The sequence below is a fragment of the Trichoplusia ni genome, chromosome 13, assembly GCF_003590095.1.
Source record: "Trichoplusia ni isolate ovarian cell line Hi5 chromosome 13, tn1, whole genome shotgun sequence".
Taxonomy (NCBI): Eukaryota; Metazoa; Arthropoda; class Insecta; order Lepidoptera; family Noctuidae; genus Trichoplusia; species Trichoplusia ni.
Genome location: NC_039490.1, coordinates 9846124 through 9869748, shown reverse-complemented (window position 1 = coordinate 9869748; position 23625 = coordinate 9846124). Strand labels below are relative to the sequence as shown.

At 36.8% G+C, this 23625-nt stretch overlaps 1 protein-coding gene across 4 annotated transcripts in view; it reads left to right on the top strand.

Annotated features, from left to right (window-relative positions):
- Nucleotides 1–349: 349 nt before the first annotated feature.
- The window catches only part of LOC113499906 (S-adenosylhomocysteine hydrolase-like protein 1), a 51349-nt gene continuing 28073 nt past the window's right edge, over nt 350–23625 (top strand). Inside the window, exon 1 of one of the 4 annotated variants that reach the window (XM_026880507.1) lies at nt 350–599. In XM_026880507.1, the coding sequence (XP_026736308.1) occupies nt 350–599 (250 nt within the window). Of the gene's footprint in view, nt 600–16844; nt 16968–21523; nt 22604–22666; nt 22688–23625 lie in introns of those variants that run through there. The other 3 variants (XM_026880510.1, XM_026880508.1, XM_026880509.1) reach the window with 3 other exon arrangements.

The following is a 23625-nucleotide window of genomic DNA, read 5'->3' as shown; positions in this document are numbered from 1 at the left end:
GGTACGCGTTTTTGCTCGGGCGGATAGCTGAAAAAATTGTATTTTCCATCTGTTCTATTTAACTTTTTAGTTTTTCATGACTTTACCTATAACGAAACAACATCTCACTATCAGATAGATTTATTTTTATACTAAGAAGTGTTTTTCCGATCCTCTAATTTATTTTAATCGCCACTGCGGTTGTTTGTACTGCTGTTTTTATTATTGATATTTTTATTTAACCCTATGTGCGACTGCCTTAACCATAAAACCGTAGCTCGGTTGTAAAGAGGTTTTACAAAAAAAAACCGTAAATCCTAATTGGATTAGTGTTAGAAAAAATTAAAAAAATAAATCCAAAAATCTAAATATGTCGGACGGTCACGGTGAGCCGAATCAGTTAAATCAGAGAAAGGAGAGTGTTGCGGCGGCTAATGTGCCGAGTGATAGTCCTGTGACGGACCCGGGGCAGGTCCGTGGCGGGAATACCGAGGCTGGTGCAGCAGGCAAGTTCGACGGCCAGCGCGGGAAATCTGGCGCCTTGAAAAAGTCTGCAAGATACAGAAGCAGATCCCTATCTGCCTCTTCGGCAGATTCTTACAGTTCCACGTCTTATACAGGTAAGAATTTAATTTTAACAATATTAAAATGACCCACACACATACCTAAAGTTTTTTTCATAAATGTTTTTGGGAATAGGAATATTTGCTATTTTATTCCTGCAGGCGTTTGTTGTGAATTTAGAAAGTCTGGTTTAAAAGTTGTCGTAAAATTAAGCGATAAATATAATTAAGTTCATTCAAATTAAATTAAATTCAATCAAATTATCATGTATGATGATTCTTATATTATTTATTATGTTCATGTTAATCAATCATAAATAATACCAGTAGTTTATTAAATAATATTAGCTGTAAAATACAGGAGTCCCATACCATAGCAAATAATTATTTATTTTAATTATTGATAGCGCTGTATGATTATTTATACACACTGCATTTAATTATAAGTAGGTATGTCAAGTATTTATCAATGAATATTTTAAAAAACAAAGTAAATAAAAATCTTGATACTATAAACTTTTGCTTGAACTCACTTTTGGATTTTTTAAACTCACAGCATGTTCATTTAATCCTGACTCCATAAAATGGAAAAATATCTCAATACTATAAATATTATGTATAATAAATTAATGACATGTGATCTTAATATGGGAGCCATAACAGAAAATATTTTTGTCATGCATGGTGGTCTAGCATTATAATTATTGAATTTTGATACTCATGGTGCGCAGTCAAATCCCAGTTTAGTATCAATGTGACTAAATTATACATTTGTTTTATTTATTTTCTTAGTTATTCTAAAAGACTCTTGAATGAAACAAGACAAGGGCAGTAAGAAGAAGAATAATTTATTCTAACACATCACTGGTAAATGGCATAATAATAGCTACATGCAGTGGCTGCATGATTTCTTTTGCCACATGCAAGTGGTGTCTGAATTTTAAATTTGGGAATGTAATCTAAAATCATCAAACCTCAGGTTGGGTGAATAGTATTTATTCTTTCATTAAAATACCTTATCTATACTTCTACACTATACTATACTATAAACTATATATACTATATACCATATAATATATAAAGCTGGAGTTTGTTTGTTTGAATGCGCTAATCTCAGGAACTACAGGTCCAAATTAAAAATTTTTTTGGGTTATAATAAACCATTCATTGAGGAAGGCTTTAGGCTATAAATCATCACGCTGCGACTGATAGGAGCGAAGATACAATAGAAAATGTGAAAAAAACAGGGCAGGTATAAATCATAACTTATCTGCTACCCACGAGGACGAAGTCGCGGGCAACAGCTATATTTTCATAAAAACCAATCAAGTTTACTTACAGTACAGTTTGTCAGTCGTAGCCCTACCTGCTCCAAGTGTGTCACTTAGCAGCTCTTTTTTTTTTGCTATAGCTTTACACAGTTCTATTTTTGAAGCATTAGAAAAACAGGAAATCGATAACGTTTACGTTCAAATAATGAAAAATATTTACAAAAATAGCACAGCAGCAATCAAAATAAATTCTATTACAGGACCATCATTTCGCATAGATAGAGGTGTTAAACAGGGAGACCCATTGTCTCCGAAACTATTTACAGCCGTGTTAGAAGATGTCTTTCAGAAGCTGGCAGCAGGCTGGGCAGGGCGAGGCATTATCGTTGGCCAAAAGATATTGTCCAACCTTCGATTTGCCGACGATGTTGTTCTCTTCTCTTCTTCAGCCAGCGAGTTAAATAAAATGCTTGAAGATCTTAGCAAGGCGAGTCTCGAGGTTGGACTTCGAATGAACATGTCAAAGACCAAAGTGATGACTAACAGCATTCACCACAAAATATCGTTAGATGGTGCGGAGATTGCTTACGTCGATGAATATCTCTACCTAGGTCAAATGGTTTCCTTCCAGGCAAGACAAGAGAAAGAAATTGCAAGACGCACTGAAAATGCCTGGAAAAGCTATTGGTCTATGAAAGATCTTATGAAGGGAAAACTTCCTCTATCCCTCAAAAAGAGACTCATGGACGTTTGCATTCTCCCGATCCTCACGTATGGCGCACAGACATGGTCTTTGACTTGTCAGCAGAGGTCCGCACTCGAGGTTTGCCAAAGAGGAATGGAACGGAGTCTTCTTAACATTAAACTTACGGACAGAATAAGAAATACTAAGATCCGTGCCACAACCAAACTTTTAGACGTTACTCATAAAGCTGCTACGTTGAAGTGGAATTGGGCTGGTCACGTCTGTCGTATGCCAAACAACCAATGGGCAAAAATTACCACTGAATGGTCCGTGACACAAAACCGACGTCAGCGAGGCAGACCCAGACGGAGATGGCGGGATGACCTGGATTCGTTCTTACCGAACTGGTCACTCGCGGCTCATGACAGAGACAAGTGGAAGAAGAGTGGGGAGGCCTTTGCCCAGCAGTGGGACATTCCAGGCTAGTAATAATAATAGCTTTAGAGATTTTGCCATCAAAAGCCACATTAAATACAATTTTGTATATAACACTTATAACTTGTCGGCGGACTCCCCTTTTCCACGCTTAGGCTTAGGTTTCAAATTCTCCTGTTCTGCATAGGGTTCATTTTGGGAGGTTCATATTGTATATTTATACAGCTTATTTACATTGCATGATATTATATAAAGATAATAGAAATCCTGACCAAATAATACATTTCCTAAGTATATAGGATAGATCCAATATGATTTACATAAGAGAATTTTCTATATACATCTTATTTAAAGTCCCCATTGAGCATCAACAAAAAAATACACAGAAAAAAACAATAATACAAATTCAGATATTCTATTTATCCCAAAACGAGATGGAATGTAAATAAGGCAGGCTGATAAAGGTGTTTATTCCCCACGATTTATTCGCGGGAAAAACACATTATGTTAATCAGATACAGATATTGTGGTCTAGGGACGATTTGTAAGTAAGATTCATTGTTTGAAGGTACTTAATGTACCTTTATTAAAAGTACCAAGTTATTTCTTGTATTGCGGTTCTCTGCATGGATTTTTATGTACGAGGTGCAGATACGATCCCTAATGCCTGATGGCGCACACGTCAAAATTTTAACACCAATAACACAAACTCTTGCATCGGGGTTTGAATGTAAAGCCTTTCGGAGTCCTTAATCATGAGCTGACGCGGCGGTGAGGTCGCTCATAATTAAGGATGGTTTTCCACCAGAGCTATGTTGCGAAGATGTGAAACCTACGCTTCGAAAATATGTGTTCCATTCCACCAATACTACGCCAGGTACATGCGCCGGACATCTTGTAGGTACTCTACCCCGAACATAGCTAAAACACTCTCAATGGCTCATAGCACGTATCTATAGTATTCTATAGCATGCATCCCTCCATATAAAAAAAAAACAAAAACTGTCCTACTTAGTAGAATCCTTGGACGACAAATATGATTGGTGGATATAATCTCTGGAAGACAATTAGGATTCCGGTATTTGAGACAGAAGGCACAAAACATGACATACGAAGACACTAAAAAAATCTAGTACCATATAAAGTAGTCTAATGATCTAAGGATTCCAAGTGTCGATTTCAGTAGGGATTAACCTAATCTGGGGGCCTAACACCACATCTGAACGTAAAATTATTGGGCGTTGAAGAGTGATGTCGGTCTACGCCGTGTATTGCGCTGTCCCGTTTCCATAACTTTGACGTCACTTAAGATATGGTAGTAGACCCCCTGGTCGTTAAATCCTATCGGCCATTACCGACGATTAAACGCCGATTTATTACGTACATAACACACCGTTTATAACTACACAGTAGTTTATAGTATTAAATGATTGATAGTTAAGTTGTTGCGAGTTTCAGAGTACTTTGGGAAAAGGTAAGTTCGAATTAAAGGGTGATTATTGTATCTTCCATTTTTTTATACCTACATACAGTCTTATTGGTCGATGTATGTCGATCTTATTCTATTCCTTTTTTTAATACTCAGACTGAGACAGAGACTATTAACTATCCTACTAATACTATAAACGCTAAAGTTTGTAAGCATGGATGGATGTTTATTATTCTTTCGCGCAAAAACTACTGAACGGATTTGGACTATATTTGGTACACGGATAGTTTATTATCTAGATTAATTTATGGGATAGTTTTTATCACAATTTTTATCGATTTCGATTTGCAACGGACGAAGTAGCTGGCAACAGCTAATAAGTTGTTACGCATAAGAAGTTCACAAGGTAACAATTTTCCGATACCGAACGATTTTTTCCGTACGAGTTCGGCTATAAAAACTTATAGAAGTTCGATTACATTTCGCGTCATTGAAACCTCAAGTTTTAATGCCAAGTTTAAGTAAGTTCAAGGGTATTTCTCGGTATTTATTGGTTCGCTTAAATTATCTTGGCTAGTGATTTAGTAGAATGTAATGTACTCTTTACTAGCATTCTATGACTTCACTTCTTGCCTGACTATTTGTTCTATGAAATGAAGTAATATAATTTATTCAGCAAGTAAGTCTTTTTTGAGAACACTGCACGACTCCAACGTTCTGTGAGTCGACACATTTCCTATCTGACTACCCTGAGAAGAAATTTCGAAACGAGCTCAGGGATCTCGGTCTCTTTTAAAGTTATTATTATTATAAAACAATGATGAAAACAGGTCATAACAGCTTTACAACTTTTGATAAAGTACAAGGCTACTTTTGCACCAAATCTCGAAGGATGTGTTGGTAAAGAACCAATAAAACTTTTTCATTTTCCTTGCCTTGGTCAACACAGCTCTAGTGAAAATGGGTCAGCGGAACTAGGTTCTTGCGCGAAGGACGTTTGTTAAAAAAGATGTGGTTATAAGTTTTGCGACATACAGAACCAGCCAGTAAAGCGCCCTCAGACTGCACATTATTTGGAAATTTTCACAGCTCGTTATACATTCTCTTACGACACCTATTCCTAGGACAGCATTGATGGAAAACCCGCACATTTTTTACACCACTATACATACCCCTCGACATCCTTCCTTGAATATCTCTACTAGAAACACAGCCATACATTCTAACATTGTCAATAAATAACCATCTTAACTCAACCGCATGGTATTGACGATGACGTCACAATTCCATAAAACGTCTTCTAAAAATATTTATGGCTGTTCAGAGTCCTTGGGTTGCTATGAATATTTCAGCAGGCGTCTTCATATAAAAGACGAGATGCCTCGATATTATGCTTCGTTTCGTCCCAAAAAGTACTTGAGTCGACTCCCTGTATACAGTTGAGAGATGCTTACCAGTATGTTAAATGTCATAGCAGCTTAGTCGGTCATTGACTGGCGACGGTATTACGTAATTCGTAAAACCAACATGACGGAGAAATTTTTGCGATGTCACCGTCAAAATGAGATTGAAACAAAATGACGTGTTTGACAATGTCGCTTGTGTATACAATTTTCGTAGTTTTTGCGTTATATATAGTTAGCTGTGGTTTATACCTTCTTAGTTATTCTAAGACATGACCGCTAAACAGTGAAGTAGGATATTTTAAGAGCGCTCACTTAGATTCTAAAACTATCTGAGTGAAATAACGTGAAATAAAAAATAACAGATCTACGCGCCAGTCTTTTCGAATTCATGCGTATCACTAAGTTATTCCGTCATTAATAGGTCACTTGCCAAAGTGGTAAACGAAAACATCGTGAGGAACTAATGTTTTTCAAGGGTGTGTTTAAACCACGTCAGAGGCCTGAGAGATGGTCTTCAAAGGTGCTCCGATAACCAGGTTCTACACCAAAAATACAAGAAGATTCTTAATATTTATTTATTTACTAGCTGTTGCCCGCGACTTCGTCCCCGTGGGTAGAAGATATAACTTGATAATATGATTTATACCTGCCCTGATTTTTCCACATTTTCTATTGTATCTTCGCTCCTATTAGTCGCAGCGTGATGGTGACCTTCCTCGATGAATGGTCTATTCAACACAAAAACATTTTTTCAATTTGAACCAGTAGTTCCTGAGATTAGCGCGTTCAAACAAACTCTTCAGCTTCATATATTAGTATAGATATATAAGGAAGACTAACAGCTAGTACAATAGGTAAATGTAACATCAATTTGTAACATTCAGCCAATTACAAGTCTTCACTGATAAACTGCACAATGAAATTGACAGAAGAAAATAGCGGAACCTACCTTGAGTTTAACTTCTAACAATACATATTATATTACAAAAAATAAATAGGAGAAAAGATTTCCCTTCCTTTAGCATATAAACTGGTGGTCTGTTCATTGTACCTAGAATAACTATCCTATCTACTGAACATGCACCTAGAATTAGGTCCATAAATATACTCAGATCCCTTTGTAGCCGAAGCAAGTTTAGCTTTCCATCTCAACTGCCAGGTGTAAATCTTTTTGCCGGCCATTAAACTCCAGGATTTAGACAGCTAATGTAATAAGGGTATGTGTTATACGGTAAATGTGTTGTGGGGTGCAGGTGGGATGTCGATATCCCATGGCTTTAACAAGGGTCTGCCTTGCTCAGTACTTTCAGCTTGGGTTATGGTACTTAAAGTCATTAGTTTGACCCTCGGAGACTAAAAATCCGGAGAATAGGGATGATGACTGGGTATAAAAAGAAAAAATCTCATTAGTCCCTCAGTTAGATAATTGAAAAGTATGAGACACGTATTTTTTCTTTTTCAGAAAAACTAGAATTGACAAAGATTAACTGCTTTAAAGTTTAGGAGAGGGGTCTTGTGGCGAAACGTGACGTCATGCGTAAGTTTCATTCACTGTAATTTGGTCAATTTATGTTTGCGGGACAAATTAAATACGTATACATTATTTTACAAAAAAACTACAAGACGGACACTGCAAAAAAAAATTGTCATCATCCCTATTTGTATTTAATTGCAACCTTTTCAAATTACTTAATTTTGCGGAAAATAATCAAGTCTTACTGAGGTGCCTAAAGTTTAAATGAGAAAAGAAAAATCTGGTCAAGTCAATCGATCTCGGGACTTGGAGGGGTTCGTGTAAGTACTCCTAACAATGTTCTTAAAATTTATGACCGTACCGAACATTGCTTAATCCCCATCTTTATTCTCGTGGTTCATAAAATACAGCTTGGTGATCAACAAACTTGCATTAACTAAACTTAACTTTGCATTCATTAAAAAAAAGTTTATCACCAATCCGATCACATGTCGACCTCTGCGATTGGCTTTTGGTAAGTACTGTGCTTGTGATAAAACACTAACACGCTCTAAATGCATTTTTCCAAAATGTCATTCCCATGGAGAACTGGCAAGAAACTCCAAATCCCCATCACAGTCGTGACCACAATGAACAGATTAAATTGATTAGTCCTTAGTGCCTAACAGTTTTTGTGTCTACCTCCACGTAACTTAATAAGCGTCTTTAATTCAAGTCCGTAACACGATCTTGCCGTTTCAGTTACGTAAGAGACTGCGTGTTTAGGTGAAGCGATTTGTACGTGACGGTGTGTTGTTTATAAATGACGTTAGTTGACGATAAAGTTGATTTTAGGTTTCCTATGTGAAGAGTGAAGAAAACTCTATTTCTAAGGATCTGTTTGTTTGCCTATTACGATTAAGTATAGTTGCTCTAGTTGTATGCATGCTGTGATAGCTTGACGGGGAAATTTTAAGAGATGATGTATTTTTGATGCTAAAAAATAAATATTTATATTGAAATTAAGCAACGGTTTGTACGGTCATAAAACATATTGCAAATGTATCATTTCTTTTATTTTGGGCCGCCGGTTTACCGGTTTTATTAGGATTCAGTACCTAAAAGGTAAAAACAGAACCTTTTTACAAATCTTTACGCGATTCTCCAATAAGTTTTTTTATTTATGAAATGGGAGATGTTACGTACACAAAATTTTTAAGTGAATCTAACGTTAATACCTCGAAGCTAATGTTATTAACATTAGCTTCGACGTATTAGTCTAAACGTATTAGTCAAACGCCTACACAATCAGACAAAAAAAAATATTTTGGCTTCGGTATCGTTGGTACCCCCTCAAGAGAGTTACTAGTGATGGGCTCCCTTTTCCGCACGTAGGTTCCAAGTCGGCCCATCGTGCGTCGGGTGGCTTTGAGAGGCTGTCAGTCCAGCCATCCCCACTCCCTCATGAAACGCAGGAGGGTTGCACAGATTTCACTTTTCTACTATAGATGAACGCGTAGGTAGAACCGACCATTATTTATAACAATACCCGTTATATCTATGATATATGATTACAGTGTAAAGTCCCACGATTGTCATGATTGTGTTACGTTGCTCGTTTTCAAGGCTTCGTGGGTATGTACTAATTTGTAACGTGGTTAGTTTGAGTGGTCTTTTTGTGGCTGTGTTCATTCTGTGTATGCCTGAATAAACTAGACTCATGTGCACGCGAATTTGTCTGCGTGAATATGAAGATATGATAGCGTGATGGAATGTATAACCTATAGCATCCGTTAATGGACTATCTAACATTGAAAGGTTTTTTCGAATCGGAGCAGAAATTCTGAGATTAGCGCGGTCAAACAAACATACAAACTCAAACAAAATTTTAGTTTGTGTAGAGTATTTTCCCCAAAGAAACTGTTTAGTGGTTAAAAAGGCAGAATCTATACATTTGGATTTGGTTATAATTATTAACCTTTAGAACTTTTCCCCAACGACCAACTTTTTTCCAAAATATTTTATTAATTAATATAATAGTAATCAATGAACTAACGAACAGTAATTCATAATTTCTTCATCTGGAGATCTTACTTTTATCACATATTGCAATAATCCAAGTACTCGTATATCGTAGGTTTTTCACATTTGACCCTTGCTTGAAAGCAATCCTTTCGTCGCGTTGGCTTCCACAAACATTCAAGTCACTTGCTTAAAACATCCAGACTCAGAACAAGCTTTCGTGGATCAAATGCTTGTCCTGCGCGGGGATCGGACCCGCGACATGTCACGCACCGTAAGTTTGGCCGTGCAATCTGTCAAATAACTTGAAATCCTTAAACTTTTAACATACTTCCTCTAACACACTTTCGACAAGACCAGTTCCCAGCCAGTTATGATAACTACTTAATTGAATAACTAAACAGTTTTCAAGACTGCATTTACATAAACTATTTAGGCCGCACGTGATAGTAGTAGATGCTAATTTCCGTTAATATACCTAGATTGAGGAATTAATTTCCAGAAGACTAGATGTGTAGTGGAACTCGTGGCTAAGCTATAACCGCATAAGTGAAACGATCACAGGTTAAGCTATGCTTGACGCGGTTGGTCCGTAGATGGGTGACCATCTTTGTCATAGCGAGTTCCTCCGTGTTCCGGAAGGCACGTTAAATTGTGGGTCCCAGCTGTTATTCCTACATCTTTGACAGTCGTTACAGGTAGTCAGAAGCTTGACAAGTCTGACAACTAGTCTAACCAAGGGGTACCGTGTTGCCCAGGTAACTGGGTTGAGGAGGCCAGACAGGCAGTCGCTCCTCGTAAAACACTGGTACTTAGCTGTAACCGGTGAAACTGGTAGCCGACCTCAACGTAGTTGGGAAAAACGCTACGCCTTGGCCTAGCCTTTTTTAACTCAACAAAACTCAATATAATCTAGTCTTCATAATGATGACTAGATTTTACTGAGTTTTATCTCGAGGAACTGTTAAGGGGATCTAACACCACCTCCTAATGGCTCTTATACTTGTGGAAGCGTGACAGCTTTTTACATGGCTCAGAACAGTCTTTTTCTACATGGACTACAATTTTGAGTCCGCGAAGAGAGTTTGTGATGTTCAAAAGAGAGAGACATAGAGGTTGCAAATTTAATCTTTATATCGTAGAAGATAAAGAAATATTCAACACGCATGCACAAATATGACTACACGGATAGCTGAGTGGTTGAGGTCACCACGCCAAACCCACTGTGCGCGTCGTGTCGCGCGTTCGATCATCGCGTAGGACACGCATTTGTGTGATCCACGAATGCTTGTTCTGAGTCTGGGTGTCTTTGTGCATGTGATTTGTATGTTTGCAAACCCCCCGCGACACAAGGGATAAATTCCTTACTGCGGGAGTCGTTGTATAAAAAGAAAAGAAAGAAGTAGCAATCAGATTTATAGATCACTCAGTTGGCTGTCCCATGCGAGGATCGAACCTGCAGGATAGTGGCCATTGTCCTATGTCATTCGGTTATCCCTGCAACCCTATTGATGATAACACCAAATCTTACTTATATTCCTACAGGTACAGTTTCACAGTCTCCACTTTTCGCCTTTTAATTAATAAAAACTTGGAGTACCAACTTTTCTGAAAATAAGATTTTTCTCATTGTATGCCCATTTCAACTTTTTACATTATTGTTCGGAACTTTTTGAAGTAATTTTAGGGTCTTCCTGCCGCCCTGAAGACCTTGAAAAGAAACACGTTTTTATCCATACTTACTTATACTAATATATAAAGCTGAAGAGTTTGTTCCTTTGAACGTGCTAATCTCAGGAACTATTGGTTCGAATTGAAAAAAATATTTTTGTGTTCAATAGACCATTTATCAAGGAAGGCTATGTAAAATCACGCTGCGACTAACAGGAGCGAAGATACAATGGAAAATGTGAAAAAAATGGGGAAAATTATTAATCTATGAAGGCTTCCGTTGCGTGAGCTGCGATAACGGTTCAAGTTCTAACCACGTGGACGAAGTCGCGGGCAACAGCTAGTACTATTATACAATCTACTGTTGAGCGCAGGGTGCCTATCTCTACGTCTTATTAGTGTATAGCGCTGTGAAACTCCCACAACCATTACAATATTACTTTAAGACGCTTTAGTCCCCGTGGTCTCCATTTATATTTGTCATTTTCCCACCCCCCGCCGTACGCAATGTACTACTATCTTTATTATGTCATATACCCTTATCTCGTCGTATCCCAGGCTCATCTGGATTACCTTTGTCGTCGAAGTCTTGGCCACCATCCCTTTTTAGTGTCGTCTTCTTTATTCTATTCACGAATTTATGATAGAATAATCTATATTACTGTTTTTCTGTTTAAACTATTATTGTATTGTAATGTGCTTCATGGTCATATTTCTTCATGTCGTCACGTAAATAAAATGCATATCGGATGTGAAGGAAATGCGTCATTACATATTAAGTAGCGCTTTTGTACAAGTGGACGTCTATTTTCAATGGCTCTACTCTGCCAGATTGTTTCTTTATTGTTGGAAATCGACATCGTAGCTATAAATAAATAAATGTGGACAACATCACATACATTGTTCTAATCCCAAAGTAAGTTGCTAAAGCACTTGTGCTATGGAATTCAGATACAACGAAGGTACCACAAACACCCAGACCCGAGACAATGTAGAAATGTAAATTTTTACATAGACGCGACCGGGGATCGAATCCGGGACCTCAGAGCTAGCGACACCTTGAAAGCGGTGCGTACGTATCATCGTCTAATTAAAATGACGCCATCGTAAGAGCAGTCGAAAATAGATCTCGATGACGTGCAATTGGGGAGGCCTATGCCCAGCAGTGGACGATTATAGGCTGATGATGATGAAACGAAGGTTCTTTCTGGTGTCGGTACTTTAGGTTCGGTCAAGGATTGGACTTCAATGACGAACATGACCTAATATTGAAGTTCATTCGTTTGAGTTTTGGGATACGCACATTTGACTTGGAGACATTAAAAGCAGTTTGAAAAAACCGATTAAAGTGAAGATAATCTCTATAAGCTGAAAATGAATGAAGCGGTTTGCTGACAAGATATTTTTGCTCGAATGTTATCGTACAAAAGCCTGGATACGTCAATATGTATCAGAAATTGACACCATAATGCATTGGATTGCTCCCGTTTCAATTCCCTTAGTTTGTGGTGACCTCATTTACTATAACATGTAGGTAGTGCTACTTGCACTCTACCTACTAGTGGTAAATGTAATATTTGAAGTATTAAATCTACAATGAGTCAAGCCATAGCCGAGTGCTTGACGTCACCACACCAGATCCACTGAGCGCGACGTGTCGTGGGTTCTATCTCTGCGTAGGACAAGGATTTGTGTGATCCACGATTGCTTTATTTTTATTTTACTTATTGAATTGAGTCTGGGTGTCTTTGTGCGTGTGACTTTCTTTGTTAAACGCTCACCACGATTTTCTTTGTTGTACACCATAAAATAACATCAGTGAAATTTCAATGGTAATTTGTTGATTCACGAGCTTGAATTCTTTGCATTAGACTTTTTGGAGCCATGCAACCAAAGTTCATTATTCTTGTATTTCTCAAGTACTTAGATAAACTACGATACTGGCTACAAAAGATTGTCTAAATATTTTTGGTTGATAAGGCAATATTGTATTAACATGTTGTCTCGTCTTATCAGATCGATCATCCTTTGATAAAAGCTGTTATTATTTTTTAAATTAAAGCTAATACTATTTTTTTGAAAATATCACCTAATAGCACTTCTTATACGTGACGCAATGCAGAGAATCTGTTGACATCACTCCGCATTGCCCGCCCTTTAGTGCTATGTGCTCTAGCTGTGAAGAAGATACGGTTATATTCAGGACAAGCATTCGTAGATCCCACAAATGCTTGTCCTACGCGGGGATCGAGCCCGCGATACATCGCTTACAAAGGTCTTGGCGTGGTGCCCTATACAGCTGAGCTATCCGCGCAGTCTTACCATTATATTCTTTCAAAAGTGTTACCTTTATAATTTACACCCGCAATACAATTGTTTTACATAGACATTTACATCAAAACCACAATCTAAAGTAATTCAATCAAAGACCGATGTTACAAAGTAGAGAGGGATCCAGCTATCAAACCTTATCTACTGCCTCTGTCACGGAATGACAGGGACACGATGTTCTGGCGACGACCTGCTTCTAGGGTTGGCACTGGTATACACAATTTTAACTTGTACTAAGGTAGTGTGGGATTCTGCAATGTCTGAAAAAAAATAGATAAGAATATGGGCAGGTATGTAACTCGGTGTCTTGTGAATATGAAGAAAATTAATAGATTTAAATGTCACTGTCACTGTCACAATTTTATCAAAATCGATACAGCCGTTTTTATAGCTGTAAATTACATTGTCATCGGGTTTGAAGCTACCTAGAATTTTTCAGCCTGCTAGTTAATCGGGAAGTGTCTGAACATTAAGTTACAAAAATCCAACCGGAACGACAAACAAACGAACAAAAAAGTGAGTGAATAAAAACGTCCGAAAATGTGTGAAGCACCCGTAATACAAGGATTAAATTCAAAACCATGAAATTGTATGGAATTCGTTTAAAAAAACATTCCTCTATGGACTTTTTGCTGATATAAGTCGTATGTACTATGCCTAGTACGTTTTAATACGTTTTCTCAAACATGTCTTGGTTTTCACATCTGTGCAAAACTTATTCACTGCACACTTTCAGTAATAAACTAGTCCGTGTCCTATTAAATACGTTAAATTTTTGGCAACCCTGTAACTGGAGAACAACGTTAGCAAATATAGATTTTACGACAACTCAACGTAGTTTTTATAGCTAAGAACATGCAGGGCCCCGATTTTGCTATTTAACAATGGCCGATGAATGAATGGCAATTGGATTAAATTGGAAATTATTCCGACTCTCTTAAGCATTTTGCCAACACAGTAATTGGAAGTTAATTGTATTTACCTTGGGCGTACCGTCCCGTACTAAATTTCAAATTATTTTGCAGGAAAAAATACAAAAAATGACATTTTAAGCCAATTTTTATTCATTCATTCGCCATTGTAAATAGCAGAATTGGGGCCCTGATATGATGGGTGAAGTTTTCTACGTTGTTATACGGGTTTCGCGTTTTCTTGGGTTTAATTTTTGCCTACCGTCTATGTCATCGTCCTTCCTGTATTGAAAGTACTATTACTTCCATGGGTTTAGGTACTCAGGCGAATAAGGTACAGGATTGGCTGGTAAACAGATATGTCCGCTCATCGCAAGTATTTTGATCTCCGTGAACGTAACTCCTTAGCTATAACTAGCTGTTGCCCGCGACTTCGTCCCCGTGGCTAGAAGATATAAGTTATGATTTATATCTGCCCTGTTTTTTTTTCACATTTTCCATTGTATCTTTGCTCCTTTTAGTCGCGGCGTGATGGTTTAGCCTGAAGCCTTCCTCGATGAATTGTCCTATTCAGCACAAAAAGATTTTTTCATTTTCTACCAGTAGTTCCTGAGATTAGCGCGTTCAAACAAACAAACTCTTCAGCTTTATCTACACTAATATTATAAAGAGGAAAGATTTTATTGTTTGTTTGTTTGTTTGTTTGACACGAATAGGCTTCGAAACTACTGGACCGATTCCTAAAATTCTTTCACTGTTGAGTAGCTACATTATCCCCGCTGAACATAGGCTATAATTTATTTTGAAAAATATTAGGGTTCCGTAAGAAAATTGCGATAATGTAACCAAAAGTGTAAAACCGAAAACCTATTTCTGCATACGCTGCTAATACTATTGACCAAATGATGTACTACGGGTTTGTTTACCACGTGGACGAAGTCGCGGGCAACTGCTAGTATATTAGTATATTCATAACTTTTACGAAATATTTACCTTTATTTTTTCCAAACAACTTACTTGATAAATAGTCGAGAGAGTTTGGTAGCTGCACAACTACAAATTCACTTGTATTTTTTAAATTATTGTTAAGGAAAACCTCACTTAAAAATAGACGCTTTAAATTCATAGCAATTAGCATAAAAAAGGTCTTTTGTATTATTGGACGCGAATAGGTTCTTTACAGATCGGATTATATTAACAAATCGTTGTGAATTTTGTAATATAGCCGTTAATTATTAATCAAATAGAAGCAGACAGTGTTTTTTAAATGATCTTTTGTCAGTAAGCTAGGTTGACGACCGCTAAACACGGCTTGTTTACATACGCTAGACCAGATTGGGTATTGTCTTAGTGTGTCCCCAAAATATATACTTAATACTCAGTACTTTATTGCTCCCATAGTAAACATGTTACAGATGATGAAGTTATAATGGGAATTATGAAAAAAAAAATACTTTTTATATATTTTTAAACTGAATTCTCACTAATATTATAAATGTGAAAGTAACTCTGTCTGTTAAGCTTTCACGCCTAAACCACTGAACTGATTTTAATAAAATTTGGTACAGAGATAGAGTTGACCTTGAGGAAGAACATAGGATAGTTTTTGTCTCGGACTTTTGAACAGTTTCCTTGGAAACGCGATATAACCGACCTCGAAGGCGAAAAGCTAGTTATTCAATAAATTAATAAGTAACGAGAAAAAACGTATAAAAATGATTTTTAAATTGAATAATAAGCGATCAAAAATTTCATGATACATCAAGTAATTGTGAAAAACAGGAGTTCGTGACTTAGCTATAACCGCATAATTGAATCGATCACAGGTTAAGCTACGTTTGACGCGGTTGGTCCGTAGATGGGTGACCGTCTTTGTCGAAACGAGTTCCTCCGTGTACCGGAAGGTACGTTAAATTGTGGGTCCCGGCTGTTATTCCTACATCTTTGACAGTTGTTACAGGTAGTCAGAAGCTTGAAAAGTCTGACAACCAGTCTAAGCATGGGGTATCGTGGTACCCAGGTAACTGGGTTTAGGAGGTCAGATATGCAGTCGCTCCTTCTAAAACACTGGTACTTAGCTGAATCCGGTTAGACTGGAAGCCGACCCCAACATAGTTGTGACTGTGAATGCACCATGAGTGGCCATCATACTTGTGACGTCATAATGCTAAAGTAATTTCATAACAGTGCATCGTTAACAGCTATTACGTAGCTTGAAAATAACATTGTGACGTCACACGCGCTCGCATTTGTTCGAGAGTTGTCGGCGTGTCTTTGATACTGGATTCAAAAGTAATTTTTATTTTGATATAACTTTTTAATATTTCGAAATATAAAAATTGTATTTTTGTAAAACTTAGCTATATAATATGACCTTTCCATTTTTCAAAGAAAAAAATAATTAATTCAAAAACTCAATGGAGAACAGCATCATAATATCATCAACATCAAAAAATATATTTTCCATATTGATGCAAGATTGAGATATTTTTAAAATAGTTACGGCATTTTTTGCTATTGCACGCATTGCATACAAGGATATATATAATACCCCATATGCCTGGTTACCTGGTTTACGAATTTAGACTTTTTTGGTAAATAAAAAATCTTCTGGTTCGAGTAGTCACTTCCAAACCTTGAAAACGTAACGCTCACACATTTGTTTTACTCCGTTATCAGTCAGATTTTAAAAGATATCTAGGACGGACGGCCAGTCATATGTTATGTCCACTAGGATGAGGTCGTGCAGAAAAACGGTGCTCAATGTTATCAACGAGAAATTAGAGGAATTGAATTACTTCAACACAGATGGTGAGTTTTAAACATTACCTTCTTTTATAAGAAACCTCTACGCTTTCAAAATGCAGCTTATAAATTTAGTCCCAAACTAACTACGCTTTACTCGAAAATTGAGTGCGTTGGATGCATCTGGTTTTCAAGTTTGTTTTTTTGTGAAGGATGTTGTCAAATATCTACTTTATCTAAATATTGTATCTTCTGTATCAAATGTTTTCTTTTGATGTGCAATAAAGTGGATTTGTATTGTATTCTATAACTAGCAGTTGCCCGCGACTTCGTCCGCGTGGTAAGCAAACCCGGAATACATCATTTTGTTCTATTATCTATAGTATTAGCAGCGTACGCAGAAATAGGTTGCAGATTTAACACCTTTTTGGTTACATTATCGCAATTTTCTTACGGAACCCTAATATTGTTCAAAATAAAATATACCCTATGTTCAGCGGGGATAATGAAGCTTCTCAACAGGGAAATATTTTTTTGAATCGGTCCAGTAGTTTCGAATCCTATTCGTAACAAACAAATAAACAAACAATTAAATCATTCCTCTTTATAATATTAGTATAGATGATAATAACTTGTGTATGGCCCACTGCTGTGCAATGTCGCAGCCATGATCACCACTCATGCTCACTGCGATCGTTTCAATAAAACGATATTTTGGAAACAAATAACAAGGGAATCTGGGATTCCCTTGTTATTTGTTTCACCAATTAAAATATGAATATTAATAAGAAAATAACATTTAATTCAGAAATTAAAACAGTCAGTTCAACTCGCGATCCGGCCGCGTCAGCTCATGATTAAGGACTCCGGTTGGGTCCGAAACTAGTCGGGCTACCCCGATAAATACGCGTGAGGAAACCGTTACATCATGAATCATTATCACGATAGTTACTATCAAAATTAAAACAGTTTTCTCCATTTCTACCAAGTTTCCTATGCTTTTAATATAACGGGTTCTCAGAAACCGGTTTAATCCATTAGTATGTTTATGTGTAATCATTCGTCTGTTATTGTTTTCCTATTGGCTTCTAGAGTTAATACTAATACTTACTTGAAGTTACTGCATAGCTTAAGTTCTTAGGAACATCCCTTGAGGCTGGAGTAAGAGAAACAACCTTGATTGATATACGAATTAGCTTTTGTCCCCGGCTTTGCCCGTGACGGTGTCCTTAATTGCTGCAGAAATGTAACTCTTCTTAACATCTAGTCGGTTAAAAATTGCCTATGTTTTCAACCACGTAGTCAGCTACGTCCATAGTAAAATTCATTTATAAAAGTATCCGTTTTGGCGTGAAGAGGCAGCCGAGTGTAGTGTGTGTATACTTCGCCTTTAAAATGTTAGTATAACAATATGATAAAAACGTCCACATGATGTTTTCTTTACCAACATTTGATACCGTTTCGAGTGTATTTATTTTCGTCACACGATTTCCTCTCCACGTGTCCTACGCAGAAAAACCAAAAATCTTTATCGTCTTCTGCAAGTGTCCAAATACGAATGCAAACACAATCTCTGAAGGCATCAAATTTTGAAGGGTAAGGTCTTATTCCCACGTATTTGCTGTCAAAGCAATTTGCTCGGATCAATGTTCGTGTACCCGCGTTTCGAACCTTTATGAGATCAGCAGATTGAGGGCGGGTACGAAGCAGGTTGTTATTTTTCAGACCCCTCTTCTGAGGTACGTAACTACGTACACAGATATAGCGTGATAAAACCACGCTTCTTTGCAAAATTGATAAAAACGCTCTGAAAAAAAGGTTATGTGGAGAAAGAATACTTCAGAAATGCAATGAGTTATGTGAAAAATGTTGCGGCTAAGTGGTGTTACTGTATAGAATTTTAATAAGTAACTAAAAAGTAATGCTTAACAAAGTATGTAATGTGTGTATTTAATCTAATAATTAGGCTGTTATGAAACTTTGGTAAATATTTGAAGTGTGATAATAATCTTTTGGATTTCTAATTTATACGTACTTTTCGCAGCACTGCGAATTTTGTTGCGTATTTTCTTAGCATCTCCCCATATATAGGAAACCTACTCCCTAAATCCTTCTATAATTCCGACTGCAGTAAGTTTTTTTGCATTAACCTTACCAAGGGGTATTGTGTTACTCGGGTAACTGGGTTGAGTAGTTAAGACACTGGTACTTATCATCATCCAGTAACATTTTAAGAGGACCTAATGACATAACGACTAAGCGAGTCCACGAACAACAATTTATGTCTTCAGAGAATATAATACAGTATACATACTTAAATACTATCCCTACTTAATATTATAAATGCGAAAGTAACTCAGTCTGTCTGTTACGCTTTCACGTCTCAACCACTGAACCGATTTTAACGAAATTTGGTACAGAGATAGAGTTGACCTTGAGAAAGAACATGGATAGTTTTTTATCCCGGACTTTTGAAGAGTTCTCTTGGAAACGCGATCTAACCGACCTCGACGCGGGCGAAGCCGCGGGCGAAAAGCTAGTTCAACATAAAATAGTGTTTGGCTTAGATAAGACTGTTTATTTAACATGGCTCTCGGCCAAACTTTCTAAATAAGGATGTATTAAATATTGATAGATGTATTTGGTGAAGTGATTTAGATCCAACTTTGCGATTTGGGTCGCGCTTAACTTTGATATTTACACAGCCTACCGGTTGCGGTATGATTTTGATGACAATTTGCATGCATAAACTAGCAGATTCGAATGCGACCGTGAAAAGTGACTCGTTCCGTCTTCTTTAAGAGGCTATAGTTAGGGTCTCAAGTCATTGAAATTGTCCAAACGGGTCACCCCGGTAGGCAAAGGGTGATGGAAGACAGGGATGGGTTTTAGTCAGCGGGAGGAGTTATTTGATGATTGCCCATCCGGAAAATAGGTTTTCAAGTGTATTTGATCCCAAAACATGCAGCTGTAACGCTTCTAAAAATGCGGTTTCACTTTAAAAAGTGATGTTAAGGTAAGCTATCAGGGCCCCAATTCTGCTATTTACAACGGCCGATGAATGAATGAAATTGTGCTTAAAATGACAATTTTCGTACTCGCTTTAGAATTTTCCTACACAATAATTGAAAATTCAGTACGGAACGGTACAGTCATGGTCAATACAATTAACTTCCAATTATTGTATTGGAAAATTCCTTAAGAGAATAGGAATAATTACAAAATTAATCCAATTGCCATACATTCATCGGCCATTGTAAAATAGCAGAATCGGGGCCTTGGTTGACGGCGACTCAGTTACCTGGTAATACAAGTCAGCCTCAAATACCTATCATCGCAACTCCTGTACAAGAATCTAGATACTTGTTTCCAGCGCATCGATTGACTGTCTTTGAACACGCAACGACATTCATCAGGAATGTTTTATTGGAGTAGGAAAATTGTATCTATTCGTAAAGCAAGCGAGTTACAAGCAAAAATGAAAGGTTGGTTGGTGTGAATTTGACTCCGGTACGGTAAACATTAAGTTTGTTGTTGTTTATAATACTCTAGCTGTTGCCCGCGACTTCGTCCGCGTGGTTAGAAGGTAAGTTATGATTTATACCTGCCCTGTTTTTTCCACATTTTCCTTTGTATCTTCGCTCCTATTAGTCGCAGCGTTATGGTATATAGCCTAAAACCTTCCTCGATGAATGGTTTATTCAACACAAAAATAACTTTTCAATTTGAACCATTAGTTCCTGAGATTAGCGTGTTCAAACAAACAAACTCTTCAGCTTTGTATATTAGTATAGAAGTAAAGATATAAACAATTATATAAGCCGCCCGCTATAAATCGAAAATGATCCCACGAGGAAATGAAATCGGGATAAAAATGTAGTGGTTTTTGTATGAAAGAGGAACAAACAACGACTTATACAAACTCTCGTGTTTATAATATTAGTAAGATGCACAATAGGTATATAATAAACCTATACTTTTTGAACTGACCCGTCTTTCAACGGGCAAATATCTAAGTGGTTTACCCGTAAATCATTAGGCATTGCGACAATATCGATTGGGATTCAATTCTGTCCGTCACTGCAGCGCCAGTTCACCGATGTACGTAGTAAGTTTTATGTAAGGTATAGTCAGCAAGAAATGTAGATAAACCAAGTATTTTGAAACAGTTATTAACACTTTTAAATTTCATAATTATAAAGAACTTAGATTCCTAGAAACCTTTTTTCGTTCAACTCGTCATGGTCCTAAATGATAACTTATAATTTTTAAAGACCTTAAATCTTTCGCTTTCGTAGAGTTCTCGTTAGCCATCAGCGCAAGTGACAAAATCGATAAAACTGACACGATTGCTGTTTTAATCATGACACATGTTAGAGGCCGCTGATGATGATGATGATGATGATAATACCTAGTAGAGTACTTACTAATTTAGTTTTGAGTAGTTGCACCAAGATTTTTCCATTTAATTACAAAGTCAAAGAGTGGGTTTTGCCCTGCTTTGGTTCATCCATAGAGAACTTCCATAACAGTTTGATTTCTGCTATAATGGGTTCTTTTTGTGAATGGTATTAATACATAGTTTGTATATTGTTGTATTATTAATTTTTAATGTGATATTGTTGGCGGAATGTATTTGCTGACTGCGTTACTCGAATTACCATATAAAAGATCTTCAGGGGTTAGATTATTTTTATGATGATTCATGATTGTTGGTTCGTATGCACAATTATGATTCAATTTTACTGGGTGACAAAGACCGTTATTAATTAATAGCATTGGATTAATCGAAACCACTAAACTGGTGGTAAATTATTTTTATTTTATACATGAATAAATATTTTTGCTTGAGTTGAGTTGAAAATTTGTGGAAAGGATGCAACATCCAAGAGACAGATTGGATAGAGTTAACAATGGGTGGCCTATGCCCAGCAGTAGGTTTTACAGTACGACTTTTGATAAGGAAATATAACCAACAGCACAGCTTAAAACCTCGGAGTTTTATCATAAAAAAGAAGTATTTACGCCACAGTGTGACATTTAATATTTAATCTAGATAAACAAAGACAATAGCAGTAAATACTCGTTGAGAGTCCCCACTATGCATATAGCTAGCAGCTAGGTAATGCCGCAGTGAGTAGTCTGACCTATATTTTTCAAATCCAGTACAAGGCATGCTATATCCATTCTAATTTGAATTTTAACACCTGATGTCAAATACTATAATTACTCCTAGTGTCTGTGACATCGTAGCTACTAAATAAATGAATTAATTATGATAGTGTTTAAAAAATCTACAGTGGTTGTGATGGTTTTACGTATCATTATGAAGTTGTGTTCGGTTGGAATGATTATAAATAATTAGGACACGGTTATACGTCATTCATTGCTTTACAATTTTTTTAAATTGTTAATACTGCTCTGCACACGCAACGAAAAAAAATGCACATTATCAACTATTGCATGAAATATTGAAAACACATTACTCAGGATATATTAAACTGTCAGCGAGTCTAAATAAGCACACAAGATAAAAATATCGTGATAAACAAATCAAATATTTTTATTGCTTTAAAGAAAGCCAGTCCGTTATTGGCCGTACACGTAAAACTATTCGTCACACATTTGACGTTCGTATGCCGCGGCGAACGTATTCAAGTGATTTAAAAATTTCGAATTTCGAACTCTTGCCTGTTTGACGTGTGATTTATTTTTAAAGTTTCATTTTGCGACCAGTTTTTTTTTCATTTCAACTGTTTATAGTGATGTGTTTTTGTTGTTGAATCGTAAATACGGTTTTTTGGATTTTCGAAGTATTGGTGTCGGTGGTCAATGTATAAATAATGTGTTTGCGCAGATAATTTGTGTGTGTTCGTTATTTTCGGAACGGAATGCAGTAAAGTTTATTGGTATTGAGAAATAGTGTTAACCGTTTTATGTAAAGGAGGGTAATGTGTTTCTCGTTACGTTGATTACTGGTTTTGTACGATTATGATACTGATTCATTGGTTTGCCGACTCCGTATAACAAGTACTAAGTTTACACAGTAGTATGTCAATGACTTCGCTCTTGAGTCTTAGTGTTAAGGTCTATATTTGCTTGTCGTCAACGTTGTTTTTGTACCTGGTTGTTAACCTCATTACACACTCTTTAATTGGCCAATCTCTATCAACTTAAGTTGTCATGCGACGGTTAACAAGCTCTTGGTTATTATGAAGATATTTCTTTTTTTTCCAAGATATGTTAAGGTCGGCTTCTAGTCTTATCAAATACACACAATAATAATACCTGATTGTACCCCCCACAGCTGTTCAAAGGTCTCTTCGCATAGAGAAGGATAGCACATTGATTAACGTCAGGTATTTTTTTTAGGAAAGCGTCAATCACAACCCTTTTGAAGTGTTAACGCAGTATCCCCTAGTAAAAATCTTAACGCCTGTCGTTTTTCACGTACATAACGATGCACTAGGGGGCGCTGTATCCAAAAATATACACATCTAAGGAACAAAATATGCATGGTTAATTAAGAAAATATATATATATATAAACTATCATTTTCTAATCAAGACCCTACTTCTTACTAATATTATAAACGCGAAAGATTGCATGTCTGGATGTTTGTTCCTCTTTCACGCAAATAATCATTAAACGAATTTAGACGAAACTTGGTACACATATAGTTTACTAGCTGTTGCCCGCGACTTCGTCCGCGTGGTTAGCAGAT